The sequence below is a fragment of the Anoplopoma fimbria genome, chromosome 21 (assembly GCF_027596085.1).
Source record: "Anoplopoma fimbria isolate UVic2021 breed Golden Eagle Sablefish chromosome 21, Afim_UVic_2022, whole genome shotgun sequence".
NCBI lineage: Eukaryota > Metazoa > Chordata > Actinopteri > Perciformes > Anoplopomatidae > Anoplopoma > Anoplopoma fimbria.
Window position 1 is genome coordinate 10570016 of NC_072469.1, and position 15229 is coordinate 10585244.

The window sequence follows — 15229 nt, forward strand, 5'->3', positions numbered from 1 at the left end:
GCTGGGCGATTTTTCGATTTTGATTTTAATCGCGATGTAATTTTTTTCTACGGTTTTAAATGAGACGTTCGATTAGCCGACGCCTTCAAAAAAAATAAAAAAAATCAATGTTTTCACAGACCCACGAATACAGCGCCGCACGTAACCAATCAGTTGGAAGCGAGCCACATCACGTTTGGTTGTGCAGACACAACAACATACACACATGTGTAGCTAGCAGCAGCGAAGCCGCAGTTAAGTTTGCAGCAAGACAGTTCAGACTTTAAAAATGAGCGAGAACTCTGTAGACGGGAGTTCTGAACAGCAATTAAATGATAGTACTGCCCAGGAGGAGATTGTTGAAAAGAAGGGTCTGAGAAGTTCGGCTGCTTGGAGGTACTTTGGGTATTTGAAGTCGGACGAACAACAGCGTAATACACTGTGCAAAATATGTAGAAGGAACGTAGCTACTAAAACAGGAAACACCAGCAATTTGTTTCAGCATTTAAGACAATGCCACCCACTAGAGCACGCACAGTTATGCAAGACAGGTAATGCCCCTCCTCCAGCACCAGTAAAAGGAAGCCATATCAACAGACCATAATGTCCGCTCTTTCCAGCATCGCGCCATATGAAAAAACATCGAAACGACACAAAGACGTTACACACGCAATCACACAATTCCTCGCAAAAGGCATGCTGCCAATACGCACTGTCGAAAGGGAAGAATTTAAAAACCTAATGAGAGTGATTGACCCTCGTTATCAACTCCCAGGGCGCAAACACTTCTCGCAGACAGCAATCCCACACCTGTATGCGGAGTGCAGAGGGATGGTTGAGAGGGACCTGCGGGCTGTGGCATACTTCGCCACCACATCGGACTTGTGGTCAAGTCGAACTTCCGAACCATATTTGAGCCTCACTGCTCATTATATTGACCAAGACTGGGCTATGAAGAGCAAATGCCTCCAAACGGCATACTTTCCTGAAGACCATACTGCCGAGGCAATTGCATCAGGGCTGACAGAATCGCTTGGTTCGTGGGGGCTAAGTGAAAGCAAACAAGTTTGCATTACCACAGATAGTGGAGCAAATATAGTAAAAGCAACCACCCTCAACAACTGGACTCGCCTACAGTGTTTTGGCCACCGACTTCACTCAGCTGTTGGTAAGTTGAATAGCAGAATTGCATACCTTAATTGTATTTTCAGGTCATATAAATATGAAAAAAACGAATGTTCATTATTATATTTTTTTTAAACTATTATTTAAGAAAAAAGACAAGAACGTTTTACAATGAGAGTCAAGGCCTTCTCTTCATAATGTTTATTAGGCCACCCTTAAAATGCTTTATTTATTTCTCAAAGATTAATTTGCCACCTCAAAAGATTATAAACTGGTATTCAAACTATGCTGGATTCATGCCCTTGTCTATTAATTTAAAAATACTGTCTTGAATATCCAGCCCCTCATGTGCACTATTCTGTATTAGAAATATTCATACTGGTTTCTTATTCTGTTTTTTTTGTTTGTTTGTTTGTCCCCACCCCCACCCCACAGAGAAAGCCGGAAAGCACAAGAAAGTGGAGCGTGCTGTGGGTGTGTGTAAGAAAGCAGTGGCTGCCTTCAGCTATTCGTGGAAGAAGAAGAGAGATCTGGCTGTTGCTCAAGAAGAGCTTCATCTACCCCAGCACAAGTCAGTGACTGAGTCACCCACTAGGTGGGGTTCACGTCAGAAGATGGTGGAGAGGATGCTGGAGCAGCAGAAAGCTATCGCTCAGGTCTTGGGAGCAGACAAAAAGACGAGACAACTGGTTCCTACATGGCAAGACCTAGATGTCCTGGAATCTGTCCATGGGGCCCTGAATCCACTACTGGAATTCACTGATGCACTCTCCAGTGAAAATTATGTGAGTGTGTCATACCTCAAGCCGATGCTGCAACTTTTCAGAACACAGATTCTCAAGCCATCCGACGATGAAACACAGCTCACCAAAGAATTGAAGATGACAGTCATGTCATACCTGGATGAAAAGTATGCCGATCCGAACACTGAGGAACTACTGGATGTTGCAACTTTGGTAGATCCGCTTCAAGACACAATACATTAAGCCAGAAAACATTCATGCCATCAAAATGAGAGCAGTGTCTGAGATGTTGGAGGACTGCTCCACTTCAGTCAGAACAGAGGAAGCAGAGGCAGGAGATGCTGCAGTACCCCTCCCTGAAGACACAAAAAAGTCATTGGGCAGCTTCTTTGAGAAACCAGAATCCAGCCCAGCACTCAATGACAGACAGAGTGTTGAGCGGGAACTCGAAAACTACTTGACAGCAGCAGATGCAGACAGTGAGATGGACCCACTGCAATGGTGGAAGGTGAATGAAAGTCCAGCCCTATCCTGTATGGTATTTAGTTCATTTAAATAGATATGATAGTTGTATTAATATGCTGTGTTGAATATTGCGCACAGTGTGAAATCTGGAATAAGGGAAGGCTTCTTCCTATCTTAATCTTACTGAAAATCTATGGCGTTGTTAAGACACAGAAGTAGACATCTAGTCCCACCGGTGGCCCCCTCTCTTTCTCCCCCTCTCTCTCTTTGTGTGCTGAAGAGGCAAGAACCCTGGAGAACATGAGAGAACCAACCAGCCACAACCACTCAAGACCTACACACACACAACCCAAGACAGAACCACTTTCATTATGCTTTATACAAGCAATAGAGAGCACTAACAGTTCTAGCCAAAGATCAACATAAAGATTTGTGCGTGTGTGTGTGTGTGTGTGTGTGTGTGTGTGTGTGTGTGTGTGTGTGTGTGTGTGTGTGTCTCTGGTGATGAACTGTTAGGGCCAATTAAATGTAGGAGAAGAGAGGTGAATGGATTCAGATTCCTGATGTCTTTATGGAGCTCTGCTATTCCACACGGCTTAATTAATCATGGCAAAGTTCTGTGTGTGTGGGTGTATCTATGGGTGTCAGCGTTTAAAGAGATTGAAAGTTGGTATTTTCTTTCCTTTATGTGTATGTGTGCGTTAAAAATATGTAGGTGTGAGTGCATGTGTGATAAATGCGGCGGGAGGCCAAAGGCCATTGATCTGATGGGGAGCCTTCCTCTCTCAGCCACCTCTTCCTCACCAGAGCAATTTTTCTTTTGCAGCCAGAGAAACATTAACAGGAAAGAGAAGAAGGAGCTCTGAAGATGAGGAAGGTGGAGCAGGGAGGGGGGAGGAGAAGGGAGATGAAGAGAGAGAGAGGAGAGGAGAAGAAAAGATCCTAATTAAGATTCATTGCAAAAAACTGAGGCTTTTAGCCAATGGTGGCAAAGATCTCTGCCCTTATCATTAGTTAGTTACAATTCCTGCTGACTCACCCCTTCTCTGAGGTGTGTGCATGTATATATGTGAGCACTATTTTATCCAGAATTTAAATCAACATAAATTACCATCCGTGTACACACACACACACACAAAGTGAGGTCCACATATTCCGCTGCATCTCTGATTTTGACCCCAGGCCCTTACCTGAGACTACATAGACGAGGTCACCAGTCTACATTCAGATTAGTCTCAGCCGACCTGCCCGCTCCAACGCTTACTTTACACAGACTCACAGGACAACAGCGAGTTAGACACAGAGGGACTCGGTCTTTGTCCTGCAGTGGACATCATGCATTTCCAAATCAGGCAAGGAAGCAGTTATGGATGTTACAATCAATCGACCACGGATCATTATTCGCTGGAGTTTGAAATATGTCTTTGGTGATTTATAGTTATTCTTGCTTTGGTGCCACTTGAGTGACTGAATATGGTCTGCTCATTATTCTTAAACAGTGTATGGATAGTGTGCATTATTGTGGTCAATTATGCCACTCATTTTGGGGCATTCAAGAAAAGACTAATATTGCAAGTCAGCAGAGCCTCTCTGAGAAAAACTTTTTGATGTTCACAATGAAATGAGGCCCATAAATTAAGGGCCAGATATACTCCCAAACAGAGAGCAGATATGCACACACATTGGGTCTGTGCACACGTGTTAGTCGGTGTGGTACAGTCTCCCCGTGGGCAGATGACGATACTCATAGATGCTGAAAGAATTATTTGAATTTTAGAGGCTAAAAAGTTGAATAATAATTAGAATAAATGAATTTACATGTGAATGCACCGGTTGAAACCGAGGCAAAACAAACATGCTCACATCGCTCATTCACTGTTCACCCAGGACTGCCAGCAAACACAAACGTCACGTTATGCTTCGTGCTGCAAAGTTAGGCGAGTGAGTAAACCGTAGAGCCCCAAAATCAACATGTGACAGGCAAGCCCTTAGCTCAGCTCATGACCCGGCAACATCAGCTGATCGCACCTCAAGCCGGCCCAGGGAGCTCCGGGAACAGAGCCACCAAAAAGTGAATTTACTGCAAGTAGAAATAAAAGTTATTTGGCTAAAGTGGTCCTGACTGAAATGAGAGGACTTGGAGTTTATGAAAACGGCAATCAATTCCTCATTGCACATTACATTTTGAAAATGATCATTAAATTGCTTTACTTTCATCACTCTGCCCAAGTCCAAGTCCTCCACACCTTCACTTCACATCTTTGTATTCAACACAAGCATAAACACAAAGCAGGCAGTTCTACACTTGGTAAGGATCTTACTGAACACCTAGCAGCTAGCGTTAGCTTCCCCTTGGTGACTGCAGACAGCACTCCAGGAAACCTGACCTCAGCTGCTTGGTTACAACTTGGAATTACAGGTAGTGAGGCTAACTGCCTCCCTCCACCTCAAGTTCCTGGGCCAAGCTAGCAAGTCACTGCCCGGTCTCTCCACTGAACACAGTAAGCTGTGAAACCAATACTTTAAATTAAAACATATTTTTGAGGTGCTGAATGCACCGCATGGAAAAAGTCACAGTTTATTTAGATGGATTTTGGGCAGCTGATGGTTAAGTCAACGGATTATGTAGCAGTTTGATACTTTCTTAAGCCATTTTAATATGCCACTGGGTCAAGATTAGTGGACACTCCAAACATCAAACATATACTGTATATATGTATTAAGTATTTACCATAAACTTGGTACATTTTAAATTCATAAATCTGGTGCACTCAGAGCAAAATTAAGAGACAAGATAAGCATGCGGTGGCTGTATAGATATAATTGGTGATGACACGGCCCCCCCCAAGGAATGGTAAACGAGATGGGGTCGGTGTTTCTAAACGGGTCGGCTGTGTTACCAACCTGGCCACAGACATTGATGCAATAGCATCAGTTCAATCAGAGCGGAGTATTGCTCAGAAAGAAACGCAGAGGCAACAATGACTGACGGCGTTCCGCTCTTCTCCTGACTGGCTTTGTTAAGAGTTTAATTCACAGAAGGTTCATCCAAAGTGCCCGCCCTTTATCAAACTGTTTCCAATGACTGCTTGTCAGCTGGTTCGGTGTAACAAACCATCTGGGAGGTCAGGTTACCAAAACAAATGCCTAAATCAGTGTTTTGGTTTTTATTGTCTAAAAATCCAGAGGGTTTATTAAATGAGATGAGTTCCTCAGCAGCTGCTCCTCCTTCTCCCTGTGTTCCACAACTGAGCAGAGCAGCCAGTGCAGACGGGTGGGAGGAGACGGAGGTTTGCACGTCTCACTGCAGGGCATTAATGTGTGAATATAATTAGACGGTAACTGAGAGGGAAGGACTGCATACTGCATCACTAATCATGCCCAGTTGAGAATGGCATGAAATGAGACGGAGGCAAATATGTTTTCATGTTTCTGTGATGATGATGTAAACCGCAGAAAGATTGCATCCATTGTATGGAGCGTGGCAGAAGTTTCCAGAATGAGTCTTAGTAGCCTTGTCTTTATTGGAGAACAGCCTCCAGCAAAGCTCCGTTAATTTGGTGATACAATATCTTTTAAATTCTTCACAATAAAAGTCCCCCCGTTATTTTGCTATCGAAAAGCTTTTTTTTTTTTTATCAGCGGTGTCTTAACATTAGGCTCCGCTGGTCCATGTCGATGTGTCCTTGGGCAAGACACTTAACCCCAAATTGCTCCCGCAGGCTGTCCCTGCAGAGTATGAATGTGAATGAATGTTAATTAGTCTCCTGATGGGCAGGTGGCACCTTAGTAGCCCCTCCTATCAGTGTATGAATGGGTGAATGATGATATGTAGCTTTAAAGCGCTTTAAGTGGTCAGAAGACTAGAAAAGCGCTATACAAGTACAGTTCATTTACCATTTACATGACTCGTATACAGCTGAAAGTTAACATCACAGTAACACGGCGTGGACATCTGAGAGGAGAGATACTACTTCAAACCACCTGGATTTAGTTAGAAGACACAAAATAATGAGGAGGTCTGAACCCACGACTCAAAGCTGGTTATCAAACATCTCCTTGGGGAAAGCAGGGGAGCAGGATATCCGTTTCCACCCCGGATCGGGCAGCACAGATGACTTCCATCTCAAACGGTATTCCCCGTCACTCACGTTCAGACCTCATGACGTAGCAAACAAAGTTTTGAGGTAAATTCTGATCACTGATTGCGGATAAATCCATAAATTTGGGAAAGGTAAACTTGTAGATTAAAACAAGATTAAGACGGTAAAATCTAACAGAGAAACAGTCTGTTTTGTCGCAACAGAGGGAGGCTGATACTTCTGTCTTATGTATTAATCCACCCACAACATCATTTGTGTGCATGACAGAGAGAAGGAGAGATCAGGGATATGTGCCTTTCATACATGTTTCTTCAGTAATATAGAGACAACTGCCAGAGCATGTAGCTGATCACACATTGACATACTGCAGAGAGAAAGGCCACACTTTTCCCACATACTGTTGCCTTTTTCTGGATTATGACTTTAACTCCTTCGTAATTGTATCATTTTAGTTTATGATCCACGTACCCTAACACGACCTGCTCCGGAAAAGGATAGGTATTCAGCCTCAGTTATCATGGTGATCTTCCAGGTAAGAAGTGAACCTCTGCCGTGGAACTGAAGACCCAGAGTTAACCCTGAAGTTACCACGCTAGCCCAATGTCCATCTTTGTGGTACAGGCCTCTGGTCTATTAGCTTGTCTTAAAAACATTGTGCCTTTGTCGCTGCTGACACCCCCACCCTGTCACATCACCATTCTAACCTCGCACTGACCCCATTGTCCATGTGTGTTGCATTGCATCTTGTGCACATGTAGTGTTCATTTCTGAGGACATTCACAGCCAACAATTCAAACAGGCAAAGGACATGCAAGGCAGGCAACGTGACACAAAAACGTGTAGTTAAAAACTATTTTATCTCCACGTTAGAGACCGCAGATGGAACAGAAGCCTGCTGCCTTCAGTAGGGTCACCAGACTAAAGGAAAGGCCTTCAGTAAAGTACCGCTTACTCTCATGACATAGAGCATTATTGCTGGAATTAAAGCCATTACCACTGGTTACAAAATCCTTCTGGAGAATAAAGTCATTGTTTCTCTCACAACAATTACATAAATTGTTGGCTTCTGAACTTGACCCCGACTCTACGGTAGGTGAAGTCACAGGAGGCCCTCTCATATAATGCACAGACTGCACCGATACAGAATCTCACTCCAAACTAAATGGCCCTCCATGCAGGTGAGGTGACGTTGCTCTCCGCTGAAGATGTGCTCGTCTGTGAGTCCACCATTCGCTATGGATGGATATCTTGAAATTTTCTCTTACTCTCTTGGAAAAATGTCTAATTAGAATCATTTGGTTGTATGTTCAAAGTCAAGGGCACTTAACTTAGAGTTTTCATCTACAGAGCCACAAAATCTGGTTTTATTGAGGAATTCTCTGATCTTTGGTGATTTTACTATGGATTATATAGATATTATGACATCCATTAATCTTGCTCGGATCAGTTTTGGGGCCCACTAACCTAAAGAACACAACCTGAACATTGTCCTCTCCTCTGGTTTTACTCTTAAAAGTGTCGATCTTTATTAAGCTGGTCTACGCGTTTCTGATGACAAAGTTATTATTTTGAGGGCCCTTCCACCTCTTGTTCCCAACCAGTGTTCTTATGTCTGTTCTCAATACCAACTCTGCTGAAAGCTTCCATAAAAAAAAGCTTTCCATTTTGCTGATGGAAAAAAAGGGAGTCGATTAGAGCCATGCAGTACCATGCAATGGAAGAAGGAGTCAAAAAACTTGCAACAGGCCTTGTAACCAAAACCACAGTATTTGAACGCAGAAGCCTTACTTCTCAAACACCATTGCAACAAGCTGTCATAACCCCAAAGGACACAAGTGCCAGACTAAAGCCTTCATCATGTCCTTTACATGTTTTCTGAAGGAGGTTTTAACATTATTCTAACCGTTGTAAATAAGTCTCTGTTCTCAAGCAATGTTCCGTTCTGCCCGAAGCATGCAGGAGTGGACCAAAAATCTAAAAGGCACAGTATTATTATTACTTTCACCTTCAAGATACATCCCACTAAATTAGACAGAAACTGGAGGTGCAAACAGATGTGTGGGTGTGTGTGTGTGTGTGTGTGTGTGTGTGTGTGTGTGTGTGTGTGTGTGTGTGTGTGTGTGTGTGTGTGTGTGTGTTCACAGAGTTGGAGGATGAAGGACATTTAGGCAGGTGTGAATGAAGCTGTGAAGACACGAGGAAGATCTCTCTGGGAAATGATTCAACACCTGCCTAAAGAAAGGCTGATGCTAGCAGTCAGTGTGTTTGTGCATGTGTGCATCAGTGTGCCTTCTCTTTCACTTCTTCCCTTGCACTCATACATCCTTCTCACCCTCACGCGTTCTCAGTCTGTTTCTACCACGTCTCAGACTGAGGGTGGCATCGTGAGTGTGATGGCCATCGCAACGGACTGAAAATAGATAAGTATGTGCTAAGGCCAAGCTGATCCTTATTGCTCATCACTTCAAGAGTAACTGAATGCCAAACGGTGCTTTTGCTGACCTTCAGTGGTTTAATCTCTCACCTTGCTGCAGTGATGAACAAGTTTAGCCTCGGACCCCTAGCTTCACCATTAAGCATGATTACAGGTTTATCAGAACCTGTTTCTGACCACACCTTCTCACATAGTAATGCTGGTCATGGTCACATGTGAAACCCATTTAGAATTTCATCTGGAAGGGGTCGCAAATCACGGCGATTACATACTGTTGTGCAGCGGTGTTGGAGTGTCACTTGTCAATGGCCCACAACGCTTGGTAGGTCGCACAGCTCTGGATTACACCGGGTACTTTGTTAGCCACCACAGCGTGACAGAGGGTTGTGTTCCCCATCATTCCAGCCAAAAACGCACAATCTAACTTTGCAGAAGGCAGCTCACTTTGGTCCCTGGATCCTTTTATCAACTAGAATGGATTACTGAGAGTTGGGGGGTCCTCTTGCTGACTGAAAAACTTGGGACATGATGCAAAAATACCACTAATTCTGCCTTGATGCATCACGTAGTTACCTTTTTAGTGCGCCACCATCATGAGTAGACACAACATCAAGGACGTCTCCTTACTGAGGGAGCCGTCCTACCTGCTGTCTATTGGATTGTTCGTGGCAAGAGATGTGTGAACAGATTTTTCTATGCGTCTCGTGTCTTAGGCTCAGAGGAAAGTGTGAAATCCAGAAAATGACCAATCTGCTGCCCAACGGGCTAATTGGATTAGCATGGGATGATTATTAGCATTTATGTTGGCTTAGATGTGTTCAGGGCCCTTACCTGTGTCATCACATCGCACAATAGGAGGCCCAGCTGAGAGGAGGATGTACATAGAGGTCATTGAGTCCTTCGATTATTCTAGTTTTATAACTGCATCCAGTAAGTTTCTTGGGATACAAGGACCGGTAAAGCACATACGCTCTGATAGAGGGACTCATTTCATTGGAGCCTCCACAGACCTGGGAATTCCCACTGATGCTGATGGAAAAGCAAAAGAAAGGTTTCTCTCAGAACACGGAAGTAAATGGACATTCAACTAGTGCCCGGAATCAACTGACCCTACATGAAGCAGCCCCTTGTCTCGCTCCGGCTGGGGAGTTTGGGGACAAATAAATATTAAAGAAGCAGTGGCACAGAGCTCAAAGTCTGTCTGACACAATTTGGAACAGGTGTGCAAGCATTATTTTTTCCACAACGCAACCCACTGAAACTGAGAGTGGCCAACTGACCAATCTATTTCTGTGAGCAGTATATGGCCTGTAACTGATGACCATCGATCAAACTATCAAACAAACGTAGTAATGTATAGGCTTACTTAAACAAGTATGTACCTGGAGCTAAACAATGTAGCAGGTAACATTAGCTTGCTGGCAGATTACAATATCAGAGAATCGCTGTAACCCTACGCAAATTAGCTTGTTGACATGTACCAGTAATGTTAGTTCTCCCCCAAAGTCAGAATGCACCAACAGCAAATATTACACATATGTAGTTATGGTTTGCTTAGCAACATTAGTCAATAAACTAATGGTTCTCAAATCTAGGGGCAGTTCGGTCCAAGTAGGGCCATGAGCCAGAAAGCCGAGGAGATGCAGCATCACACTCCAGCGGGCCTGTAGATGGACCAACTGAGCTTGTATACACAAGCACGAAACCCCGCCCCACCCACTCGCTCAGTATTTCTACATTCAAATCACACAAAAACAGGGTTTGGGGTGGTCGGGAATTGTATTATACACATTTCATGATGATTGCATTTTTTCCCCTGTCAGAAAGATTCGGGTTTAGACAAAAAACATTCCAGGCCAAAGAACCGAAAGCCCGAGGCCGACAACGCCCCTGATGTGCAACAAAGTCCCCGGCTGGAATCAAACTGTGGATGGTGCGGCCATGTGGCATAGCCAACCGCCATGCAATTGGGGCACCTCTCATTTTAGCTCTTTTGAAGAAGAAGACATCAGGTTATGTGAATGTAGTGCTGGTTTGCAAGTGCATTGATGAGAGCGATCGATACATTATGCACGTGTTGCTTTATGAGCGTTGACAGTGTTTGATCAGAAAGACGGATAGCAGTCCGTAATATAGAGGAGCTAAGCTCTCCATCATCCTGACAGACCCAGGTGACTGGTGAATTTGATCTGCTTGTGACTAAACATAATGTATAGGCTTTATTACAAAATGCAGGTGGGAATTTCATGGCTGGCCCATTGGGGTCCAGTTGTCAAACGCCTACATAGATAACAAATGCCATGCTTCAGTACATTGGTCAGGAGAATGATAGCTGGAGACATTAATACCTGACCATTTTCTACTGGTGCCACCAGCAGGGGTAAATGTCCAATTGTACACAATTTATTAAATCACAATCATGCTCTTCACATTATAAACCCTTATTATCTTTAAAAAGACGATGAGGATGACCAAAACCCACAGTACAAAAGCAACACATGCATGCATGTGCAGCAAACATCTGTGATACCAGCATGTATTTTAATGTAGGTGCTGATCCACAGATCTGTTGGTGAATGGGAAACAGGCCTGGCGCTGACCAGTCAGATGTGTGTCTGAATAGCTCATATTGATTCAACAGCAATGTATGGAAAGATGTACTGAAGAGAAACTCACACCCACAGATTTCTCATACAAGTATGCAGACATAATATGGAATGGTGTTGTGTCTCTCTCTCTCTCTCTCTCTCTCTCTCTCTCTCCCTCTCTCTCTCTCCCACCACATACACACAGTACAGGGATCAGTTCCACAGCATGCCTTCAGTGCAGCAGTCTGAAGGATTCACACCGAGGATTTGCAGCATATCCTGCCGAGAACAAAGGATTAATAGCAGCCTTGTGCTTCACAGTGCAACCTCCAACACGTTCTTCTTCACTAGAGTGACTGCTTACACTTAGATTTCTGTGCATGTGACATCAGACATTGTGAATCACACACGTTGCACCTCGAAGCACAAAGCCTGAAGATCCCCACGGCCTTTCAAGATGATTTCAGGGTTGAACACTGCTCATTGTTTCTAATCTTTTGAATGGTCATAAGGAACCTTTAAGTGTAAAGCAGCAGTATAATGTGTTATGTTAGTGTCAAACATTACACTGCAGATGATAAATTAAAGATTACTATGAAGAGTTTAGCCTGGCTTTGAGGGTTGGCCTTATAAACAAGCTGTGCCTCAAATCAGAGGGGACAAGGAGGAGTAAAAGGTTATACATTCACACTCGAGCATGTATGTGCAAGGGAAAAAAAGGCAAGCAGTCTAACCCAGACTGAGCACAAAGCCTGACACAATGAGACAAGTTGTGATCTTACTTTCTGCTGTTGTTTTTTTTTTTATATTTCTAGTAAGTGCAGTTTGCAGACACAGTAAACATAAATAAGTGTTTGGGATACTGACATGTGGGAAATGTGTTTATCTTATGCTTGAATGAAAATACATTGTTTATTGATCAAGAAAGACAGTCCAAGACAGTCCAGATTCCAATGTTGGCTTTCAGTGTGGAGTTGCGTTAGTGCAAGTACTTACTACTTATAGGTCTCCGAGCGAACATATTCGAAAACATGGGAGACGCCCAGCTGGAACTGGTCTGCAATGGGAGTGACCCAGGGATTATTCTCTGCTTTAAACACCTGTTTAGGACCAGTCAGATCCAGATTACCTGCAGACACACAAACATACAGAAGAACCTATTAATATGTGTCAAACTGGGCCTGTTCACATCCACAGCTATGCACTCCCACAGCTGAAGATCTGTTGGCCACGGAGCAGTTCCACTGAGCAGTCAGATTAAGGATACCTTGACAGCCGTTTAGAGGGGGAGATCACAGTTCTATCACTTTGGCCACCCAGCTATATCCTGGTGATTAAAGTGCTGACCTTCTGGATAAAAGCATGAGGAAATACAATTTGCTTCTTGAGCTCTTTTAGCATGATTGAAGGTGTAGAGGAAATGTGACCTCATTTCTAAGATGATAGCAGATGATAGCCAATGTTTCTCCTCAGATTTCCGTCTAGCAGGTACACGCTCAGGCAACTATGATCTGCTTGGTCCAAACTTATTAGATCACAGTGGTGAACTTAAACTCTTACATAACACTATGTGAATCGGTGATAAGGCTCATGAGTCAGTAGACAGTGTCAGTGTGTCAGGCACAGGGACATATATTTAAAATGTTATCGTTGAGATATTTCCTAATTTCCACACTTATTCTATTATTATTGCAGATTATGGTTATAGCACCGTCTCTAGAGTCATTTCCACATTTCGCTGTATATGTTGCAAATATGAATACAAAGTGACAAATAGATCTGGGAGCCTTATAAATTTGAAACTATGCGGTTCATTATTTTTAGCACAGACTGGAGCTGCTGGTTTGTAGATACATAAACACCACTGATGTAAAATCAACAGCCAGAGTGTTACCCTACCTTTGTTAGTTATAAGTTAGCTGTTTGGGATTTTGACTGGACTCCTTCAACAGCGTGTGTGAGTTTGCATATACAGTGTGTGTGTGTGTGTCTGTGTGTATGTGTGTCTGTGTGTGGTCGGTACCTAGTTCAGGGGGGAGGACAGTCAGTCGGTTACCCTGGATGTGAAGCTCTTTGAGTTGAGCCAACTCCCCAATCTCCTTAGGCAACGAGATGAGATCATTATCCCTCAGACTCAACTGGACATTAGGAAGAAACAGAGGAGAAACAGAACACACTCATTTAACACACATGATCGTTTCCTCCAGCTGTAGTTTGTACTCAAGTCCCTAACTATCCGCTCTCCAGGTGCAATGCTCTGTGCACTGGAACAGTCCCTCAACCTTGGGCTTGAACTATGGGGCTGTATCATTACCAACACCAGACAACTGAGCCTAGAATGTTGAAGCCAGGGACTGAGACAGTCACTGCTCATGTTTCCATCCAAATGCAGAGGAACTTTTAACCAAATGTATTAATGTGCATGAATGTTTGAGTGCATCGTGATAAACGGCCTGTGGTGCTCACTGTCCTGTCGCCTGTGCCATTTGACCATTGCAGAAGAAGAGGGGGCGTAGACGGGATGGTATACAGGAGAGCTCACTCTGTGGAAGGTCAGAGGAATATGCCGTTTCTGTTTGTTGTGTGTATTAATTGCGGCGATAATCAAATTGAATTGATGAATTTGCCTTATCTGTGTTGGGCCTGCTGATAAACTGTTTGTACTGTAAATGAGAAACCAGCGGCCCTATACCTTCTTGCTCTCCATGCTTTGCTGAAAACTCATGTACACACTAGACTTCCAACTGACTTGGCTCATTGTGTCAGTTGCATTGACATGAACTTACTATCTGAAGCTTGGTCAGCTTCCCGATGTCGGCAGGCAGGGCCTCGAAGTCGTTGTCACTCAGATAGAGAGCGCGAAGGGTGGCTGCAAAACAAGCATCTGTGTTAGTGCATGTTTGGGAAAAAACACCACCAGTGGAGCCTGATTAATAGAACTGCCTCTTAGACTATCTGCACAGACCCTCTGCTCGTTAAAAGACACAGCGAAACAGCCGTGACGCCGTGCAGGAAAAAAAGGGTGAGCCCTCTCAGATTTCAAATTCAGTGTTTTCTCATGGAACTGTTACAACAAGGAGCCAGAACGCCGTTTCTGCTGTAGAGTCCTATTCATCCTTCAGTTAAGTCAATTCTATTCATAAAGTGCCAAATGGGGGCTGTCACAGTATCAGATTTTCACGGCGCGATTATTGTGGCCAAACTACAAACAATATTTCCGCAAAATCTATATAAAAAAAAAAAAAAAAAGAAGTACAATAATAACGCTACCAGTCCAATTAATCTTGCACTTTATTCATGCATTTTGTCTCTTTTTGGCAAATGAATTATACTCTGTAACCATAACTGTATAAATGGAATGATTTCAGAGGCACTGGATTACTTACACATTATCATATGTGTATTATTAACAGGATATCAACATGTCCATGTTTCACTACTCAAAAGCCAAAGTACTACACAGTATCCGTATATACTGTAAATCTGGTGATGCTAACTAAAACAACAATAAAACACTCAGCTGGTCAGTGAAACTCCTGGAGGGCGGATCGATCTTCCCCAAACTGAGTCGGATCAATACATTGATTTGTTGAGGACATAATGACAGAGCGTGACTGTAATCATTTGTCCTTTATCCTATGAAAAACAGTTGTGTGTGTGTGTGTGTGTGTGTGTGTGTGTGTGTGTGTGTGTGTGTGTGTGTGTGTGTGTGTGTGTGTGTGTTTTTAAAGGGCTTAGGTGCTTAGTAGACGTTGGCGTTTGGAGGTCCTCCCCTTTGAAAATGTGATGGTA

At 43.5% G+C, this 15229-nt stretch overlaps 1 protein-coding gene across 1 annotated transcript in view; it reads right to left on the reverse strand.

Moving 5' to 3' along the window:
* rsu1 (Ras suppressor protein 1) overlaps positions 1 to 15229 on the reverse strand; it is a 70127-nt gene that overhangs the window by 39718 nt on the left and 15180 nt on the right. The window contains exons 6-8 of the mRNA XM_054622816.1: positions 14224 to 14306; positions 13461 to 13575; positions 12434 to 12566 (exon numbers count right to left, since the gene is read on the reverse strand). Of these exons, the coding sequence (XP_054478791.1) occupies positions 12434 to 12566; positions 13461 to 13575; positions 14224 to 14306 (331 nt within the window). The remainder of the gene's footprint in view (positions 1 to 12433; positions 12567 to 13460; positions 13576 to 14223; positions 14307 to 15229) is intronic.